We start from the raw sequence: 8377 nt of genomic DNA on the forward strand, positions 1-8377 counted from the left end.
TTCAATAAAACAATTACAGATGAAAAAAACACATTTTTGGATTAAATCAGTCAGTACTCAAACATTATCAAACAACTTCAAAACCAAAAGCCAATTCGAACTCATTTGATTTTTGAAAAATTAAAAATTTATTAACCCCCCCCCCCCTCTCTCTCTCTCTCTCTGTATTTTTAGTGAGCTTGAGCAGCAAACTTCACTTAAACGTGTGATCACAGCTTGACATTTCCATTTTTAAAGTTTTTTCTAAATAATGTCTCTCAAGATTCATTCACACTGCAAAATGTTTTGTCAATCCCCAAACCTGCAAGAAATGAATAAACAAAGGAAACTTCAATTTCATTAGAAAAAACAAAACATTACATGAACAAAAGGCACAATAACTCTGCATTATAATGATGTGGACAACACAGTTGCAGAGTTTTTACGGTGTACTTAAAATTGTTTGGCTTAGATTAAAAAGAAAAAGAAAAAAGTATCTAATTCTCAGATTTGTGTGTGTGTGGGGGGGGGGGGCAATTTCATTCTGAAATACAATTAGGACTGTAAGAAACTACTAAACATTCTACTTTCCATCAACAAACGTTGCAAAAAATGCAAAAAATTACAAAAAGTCCCTCAATCTTTGCTCCACGTGTCCTACATTAAAAAAAATTACACAAAGTTGGAAAGCGGGAACTTAAGATCTAAATTTATAAAACTTCCTGTTGCTCCAAAATGCAAAGAAACTCATTTCAAGAATATGAATGACATTCATCCAAACAGGGAGCTGTTATGTTTACACTTTTCAGGAAAACAGCTGTGATGTTACCATGGAAACAATCAATCATCTGTGATAAGAATGCATACAAATCAGTAGTTTTTCAGGAGGATTTTTACCACCAATATGGGCACAAACACTCCAAATACCTTAGAGATAAAATGTTTGATTTTAGTTTTAATTTTCTATACACAAAAACAGTTTTTTTAACCTTATCTGATTTGATATAGTGCTGTTGGTTTCTTTTTTTATTGTGATGGCGTCTTAATGTTTCAGATTGTTGCTGTATAATGTTATAAGTTGATGATTTATTCATTTTACTGTATCTCTAGAACGAACAGGGTCGTTTTAAAGAAGGCTAAAAAATGACTAAGAAAGAAAAACATGCTGCTTCATTTGACAGACATGTGACATTATTGTATGGATTGGCTTTCGAGAAGTGACAATATTTTGTAGCACAATTATTTATCAAAACATTGCCAAACACTTTCTTGCATGTTTTTTTAAACAAACTTTATAATGAACTAGACACAAGACAATGGCTACAGAAAACATTGCACATGCTGTGCCACCTGCACATCAACAATGAACATTTACAGTCCAGAGGTTTAAATGATCTTATTGAACAAAGAATGTAGAAAAAACTGCAGTTCTTTAGAAAGATCAAATGTTCTTATAGACTTCATATTTTACATGAGTTCTGTTGTTTAGTGTTTCTATTGTAATAATACGATTCAATACTTCCATCATTCAGAATAGCTAACGTTTTTGAAAACCAACAACAACGTATTTAAAAGAAATGAGGAAAATTGAGAAAAAGGAAAGAAAAGAAAAAAAAAATCCCCCTTCCTACCAGTAGGTGGCGGTAATGAACCATTTAGTTGTTTGAGAACCACAGAAGAAGAAGACTCATTCAGCTCTGCTCTGTTTGTGTCCGGACTTTTTACACTATAGCGTTCAAATTTGACCCAGTAAGGGGTTTTAGAGGGTAAACGGTTTAGAGGAGAGAGACGGAGGGATCCTGTTCGTTTCGTTTCGGCTTCTGGAGAGGAGAGACGGTGGTTTTTCTCCGCTTTGCTTCATGGCAAACGAGCGTCTCCGAGTTCTGGAGGAAGTAGAGAAAGAGATAGCCATGGTCCTGCAGTGTGCAGGTAAGGCAGTGCCACATGAAGCATCCCATTCTGGAAAACAGCTGTTTCTTGTGCTCTACTTGCGTGTCCCATGTGCCCCCCCACCCCCCCCACCAAGAGCCATTATTCTGAAAACCTCATTCTCTGTCTTCCGGTTTAAAGTAGCTCTTCATCCATGTGGGTTTGTTTCCTTCTCTATTTTAATTCAAATTTTTGACTGTATCAAGTATTTTTAAAGTGATTCATGTCTCATTTTGGGGCCTGAAACAGTTTTAGGAAGTGAGCGATGCGTCCATACGTGGATTTAAATCCAGAGATTTTTTCCTAATCTGAAGAAAAGCTGTGGAAATCCAGACGGGAAGGACACTGGATTCAAAAACCAAGGATTTAAATCATGAGCAGAACTTTCATACTGGATCAGTCACGACCTTCAGGGTTCTGGTAGAACCTCTGTCTGCAGAAGAGGAGGAAGAGGACGAAGAGGACAAATGTAGAGATTTTAACAGGAAGTTTGAATTCGTGATGTTGAATGTCGTCCGAGAAGAAAGTTCTGGAGGGAGACGGATGAGCAGATCCAGAAGAGGAGAGGTGGAGGCAGAAGAAGCAAAGATCAGCGAGGATGAAGAGTAGAAAGACGGTTGGTCCTGACAGCAAACCTCTGGAGGTCTGGAAGAGTTTAGGAGAGGAGGCCGAAGAGTCTCTGACTGTTGTTCAAGGATGAAGAAGAAGAAGGGAGACGAGCAGAGAAACTACAGATGAGCTGCAATGCATTATGGGAAATAGGAGCGGATGCCAGACTGAGGTCAGAGGAACCAGAGTTTGGTTTCCTGCAGAGAAAGAGAAGCACGGATCGTGGTGGATGTTCTGGAGATCAGTGCAGGGAGGCAGATGGAGACGGTTTCAGAGGAGGAACAGTGATGATGATGATGATGATGATGAGGGTGTAATGTAGCAGGAAGGAGGAGGAAGACCAAAGACCTGATGGAGTGAAGGAGAAGAAGAAGCCAAAGATTAGAACTTTAGAGAAAGTTGATTCTGAATCGAGTCGCTGCTAAAGAATCATTTTATTTTTTTGGGTCATTTGTCCGACTGTGATGATTTTCTTCTTTGCTCTGCAGGGAATATTGTCCTGGAGCTCTCTAAGGACAAACAGATTGCAAATTGGAAAGAAGTGGAAAGACAACTCCTGCAGTTCCAAAGCTCGACAAACCGAGTGGAGAGCGAACTGAGCGCCCAGATCCGCTACCTGACCCAGGTACCAGAACCAGAACCAAGCGTGACGTCATCATTCTGGCCGGGTACCACTGAGGAGCAGGGAGAACGTTTTCCGTTTAGTACCAAGTCACACCAGTCAATGAAACAGCGACTCGTCCACGTTCCCCACTATGAAAAGCAGCTTTACGTTAGCACTGATTTACACTGAAAAAAGATCCAACTCTAACATTTCTAGTATTATAATTAGAGTCTGAGAATAAGGCAGTTTTTTTAATTATTTAGACCAACTCCATTCATGAGGAAAATTAACATTAAGCTGCATTTCTGAGTATTTCTCTGTTTAAAAAAGCCTGAGTGGTGAATCAGGATGAGACAAAAAGATGCTGTTTGACAAAGTTTGTAGTTGTTTTGTACAAACTACAGTCTGTGGGCCACAAGCTCCGCCCATTTCTGATCATCCACCTGCAGACCAACAGATCCATGATCGTCTTTGTTCTCCTGGTCTGAGCTGGAATCTGGACCAGAACCAGACGGATGGATGGACGGATCTGATGCTGCTGCCGCTAACGTTAGCTTGGGGGGGGGGGGGGGGGGGGGGGCTGTAAGCTAGCGGTGAGAGATCGTAAACAAAGGGATGATGGGAAATTCACACAGTCCCGCCCACAACTCAAATCAAATAATAAAAAAAAGTGTAGGATGATTATGTAAAGCCATGATCCCCCCCCCCTCCCCCTCCCCATATCAGTGAAATAGGTAGAGAACAAATTTATTCTAATTTTCATCATGACCTACTTTTAACTTCATCCATCCAAGTTCTGGTTCTGATTTTTGGTCATGGGGTTGCTGGAGCCTATCCGGCTACTGTTGGGGGAGGGTGGGGTTCACATAGAGGCAGACCGCCGCATATTTACGTTAAAGGGGACAATTTTGAAACTTGAAATTACCCATGAAGCTTAGGTTTGAGAGAAACTGGAGGAAACGCACGCGTGCATAAGGAGAACATGTAAACGTCTCCCAGCTGGGATTTGAACCAGCGGCGTGAGGCAAGAGCGCTAACCACTACCCCCGCCCCTCTAACTTCCCAAAGGTTTCCTCTGACGACAGGAAAACTGTGTTCTGATGTCTGCAGGTGGCCACAGGCCAGCCTCACGAGGGCTCCACCTACTCGGCCAGGAAGGACTGCCAGATGGCGCTGAACAGAGCCGAGTACGCCAAGGTCAAACTGGGAGAACTGGGACGGGCGTGTGAGGCCATGGTAGAGCAGCAGCAGGCACAGCAGGCCAGCTGAAGGGGAGGACGCCACGGAGCTTTCCTCTCTCCAACGACGCGTCTTTCTTCCAGTCCTCAGTCCTAGCTAAAGAAGGAAACGTGTTGGTGCCCCGTTCACGATGCTACGACTGTTGTCAGCTCACCACTTTGTGTCGCCTGTGTTTGCTGGGTAATAAAAGACACGGTCCGGTCTGTGGAGGTCATGGGATGTCCTACGACGGAGAACGGCTTCAATAAATAAAGACGGTTGGAAGGATGAGATAAAACCAGATCTGACCCCACTTCACCTTCACACATGCAATCAATTAGGTCTAAATATCATCAAATATGAGACACTTCAAATAAAAAACTCATTTGTTGCACGAAGTCTAACAACCTATTGATGCCTTTAATAAAGTCTTAATATTTGGATTTCTCTGTTTCTAGAGTTCTGTGAACCCAGAACACGCTAATTACACGCCTTCTTTCTCCAGGCTTTTTCTGTCAGTTTGTTCTTCAGCCCTGGAGAACCCAGCGTTTTCCTTCAGGGCTTCAAAGTTCATTTGGGTTTTTGGTTTGTTCATTTGGGAAAGCAGCCATTAACAGCCAAAAAATAAATAAAATCAGTGCATGGAAAAAAAGTTGAAAAAGAAATAACACCAAAGAAAAGCAAAGGCTTCGGGTTCCTCCAGTTCTCCTGGCCTAAAAGGATAAACACGAAATCTTTCTGCTCCTTTGACAGTGAAATAAATGTCGTTTATTTCACCCTTTAACATTCTAGATCGTTGACATCAACACCCTCATCCCATTTCCCACTTCGTTTTTGCCAGCAATCATTCATTTTTTGGGTTTTTGTAGTGGGCTCCTTTGTTAGATTATTCCATAAGTTACTCCAAATAAAAAGGTCGATATTGATTCATGTCAAAGTAGAATCTGAAGAGAAACTGTATTTTCTTTGCCACAAGCTTTCGTTTTGCTTCAGTAACTGCAGCGTCGTCACATGACGTCTGGATTACAAATGTCTGTCATTTACTCTGGAATTCATTAACCCTTGTGCTATCTTAGATGACCCCCCCCCCCCTTCCATTGAGGATAAAGGTGGAAAGATTTCATGTAATCCATGGACACCAGTGAAGATCACAAATAATTGAAGAAAAAAGGTTCAGAGCACTGTCTAGTGGGTCTAGATGACCCAACTAATGTTAAAGTGCCTAGGATAGAACAAGGGTTACACGTCAAACAGCTTTTGTCTGTAGGAAAACACTCCTTTGCTTTTAGTAAATCGGGTTTCCTGAGAATAATGTTGTGATCCTGTTGATGGCTCTTGTAAGTGCGGACTGGGCTTGACTGGACCTCGCTGCGACTCAGCCTGTTCGCAGGGTAAGTATGGGCTGAATTGTGCAGAAGACTGCCCATGGGACCTGTGATCGTTTTACAGGCAGCTGCAGCTGGGTACTGCGGCTTCACCTGTCAACACACGTGTCCTTCAGGACATCATGGAGTGAACTGTTCCCTTGCATGTTACTGCCAGACGGGGCAAGATTGTGACCATGTGACAGGAAAATGCATCTGTGCACCAGGCTACCATGGCCCACAGTGTCAAAGGTGTGAAGCTGGCAGGTTTGGAGCGGGCTGTTCTCAGTTACCATGTGACCCACAAACGGGACGGTGCCTGTGCCCCCCCGGACGGACAGGACAACGATGTGAATAACACTGCAATGGAGACCATTTTGGACCGGACTGCTCCCTACAGTGTCAGTGTTCCCACAGCGCTCGCTGTGACGGGGTTAGTGGCAGATGCATGTGTCCGCTCAATTGGATTGGCCCAGCTTGTACTGAAGCATTTCCACGCCAAATTTCAGGGGCAGCCAGGTTTTCTGAAAGTCGCAGACGAAGGAGAAGAGGCAGCAAGGCCCCATGACTCAAGCAAAGGTGCAAACTCCTGAAAAGTAGGACCTGGGTTGGCAAAGCATCACTCATATTAACCTCGGAAAGCTGATGTTGGTCTGTGGAGCGGGTGCTCAGCGTTCAGCCTGGCACTCAATCACTCAGCTGGAAAGAAGGCCTAGACAATCAAGCACAGGACCAGGCATGTGAGACTTCTTCAAAGGACCAAAAACTCAAAGCTCAACCAGGCTGTTGACGATTTAAAGGCCAAAATTGCTCCGGCTTTCTAGAAATGGAGACACTCGCCTCACAATTGTTACTGTTCTTGATTTAAAAGGGATCATTTTTGATACTTGACGGGTTTGTAAGAGTTCAGGCTCTTAAAAGCATGCTGGCAAAACCTGTGACCCAGAGTGACCACTACCAGAATGTGGTTTTATAGACAGACTGCAAGAAAATTTACGGGAGAAAAAATAGCAGCTTGTGTTTCACCTAACATTTTATTTTTTTGGGAGAAACTAAACAGGAAAAGCTGTGAAATTGTGGTTAACATATGCAAAGTTTCTATTCAGCAAAAGAAAACTTTCGCTAATATGAGCCTTAGAACTTTAATTGAAAATTACATTTTCATACATGTGACATTTACACGTTAATTTATAGAGGTTAAGGATTTTTTATTTTTTTTATTTAAGATGTTGTTTTTAACAATTTGTATCTCTGAACTCTTCTCTTTGCTCAACCTGAAACGGTTTTCTGCATTCGTGTTTCAAGACTTCTGATTCTTAAATGTATTCCTACTCATCCTTAAACCTTTACTGATACGCTGCATTCCAGCAACCGTTTTGCTCAGGTCTGTTCCCTTTATCATCATGGCCTGGAAAGTTTGTGGCATTTCTGGTGCAAAAGTATCTAAAACATTTTTTTGTGAAACTGGAAGCAATAAATTCTAAATGTTAAAGATGTGTTTCAAGTGTTTTGGGCAGGCCTACATTTTCATTTCCATGTTTGTAAGAGTAAATAATAATAAATGAAAAAGTTAAAAGGAAAAAAAAAAAAAAACTGTGTCAGTGCCAGTCGCTATGTACATTTGCTGCATATGTCACGGATGTAAGCTGGTCAGACGTGAATCTGCGTTGAAAAAGTGAGAAAGTTGTGGTCTTTAGGTGAAATGTTCACAGATTTATCAGGAATGAACCACGTCAAAAACCACAGAAGAAGTAGGAATTAACACGCTAAGAACACGTAAACCAACGTAGAACATGAACCGTGTGATTATTGTGATGTTCATCTGTAATTCATCAGTGATTCATGCATCAATGATGTCATCTGAACGTGATCTGTGCGCCGTATACGTGATCTAAAAGTTACACATCAGTGGTTCATGCATGAAAAGTCTGTTAGACAAACGTGGAACGCTCCTGGAAAGACACACATTTATGGATGAATCTCACAAAAATGACACAATTGGATAAGATTTACATAATAATTGGGTATAAACTGTCCTTAACCCTCGTGCTATCCTATTAACCCCCCCCCCTTCCATTGAGGTGTTCCCCCTACCATGACAAAGGTGGATAAAGGTGGAAAGATTTCATGTAATCCATGGACACCAGTGAAGATCACAAATCATTGTCTAGTGGGTCTAGATGACCCAACTCCCAATGGTAAAGTGCCTAGGATAGCACAAGGGTTACATACCATAAACTGTAATCCTGAATCTTACATCTAAATCTAAATCTAATCTGAACAGCTCAAAACCGAATTCACGACCCGTTGACCGAAACGCACGACGGACATCCGAGCACATTGAGGAACACACGAAACACGTATGAACGACGTAGATCACGGATGACCGACATTTCATAGGTGAAAAATACTCAAAAATGTACGTAGTGGTTGTGTGACACGGCCAAGCCAAGCAGATCATTTATTACACCTGGACAATACCCTCACCAAAAAAATGGAAGTTTATTTTATCAAGTATACTTACAGAAAGTATACTATAGAGCATAAACGTTTATATAATATATAGAAAAAAGTAACTTTTATTCTATTGTCTCACTTTTTGTAAACCAAAGGTGCCCATATCCGGTCTGGACGGTCGGCGTCCTGCTGGTTTTCCAGAAATCCGGCCTTATCT

General features: G+C 41.7%; 1 protein-coding gene across 1 annotated transcript; it reads left to right on the plus strand.

Moving 5' to 3' along the window:
- The first annotated feature begins 1636 nt into the window (after window positions 1–1636).
- Window positions 1637–4782, plus strand: med11 (mediator complex subunit 11). The gene is made up of 3 exons (XM_004080064.5): window positions 1637–1908; window positions 3006–3142; window positions 4232–4782. Exons 1-3 carry the CDS (start codon window positions 1839–1841, stop codon window positions 4388–4390), a joined length of 366 nt encoding a protein of 121 aa, XP_004080112.2. The 5' UTR covers window positions 1637–1838; the 3' UTR covers window positions 4391–4782.
- The last annotated feature ends 3595 nt before the right edge of the window (window positions 4783–8377 follow it).

The sequence above is a fragment of the Oryzias latipes genome, chromosome 18 (assembly GCF_053564925.1).
Source record: "Oryzias latipes strain Hd-rR chromosome 18, Olatipes_Hd-rR_3.1".
NCBI classification, from domain to species: Eukaryota; Metazoa; Chordata; class Actinopteri; order Beloniformes; family Adrianichthyidae; genus Oryzias; species Oryzias latipes.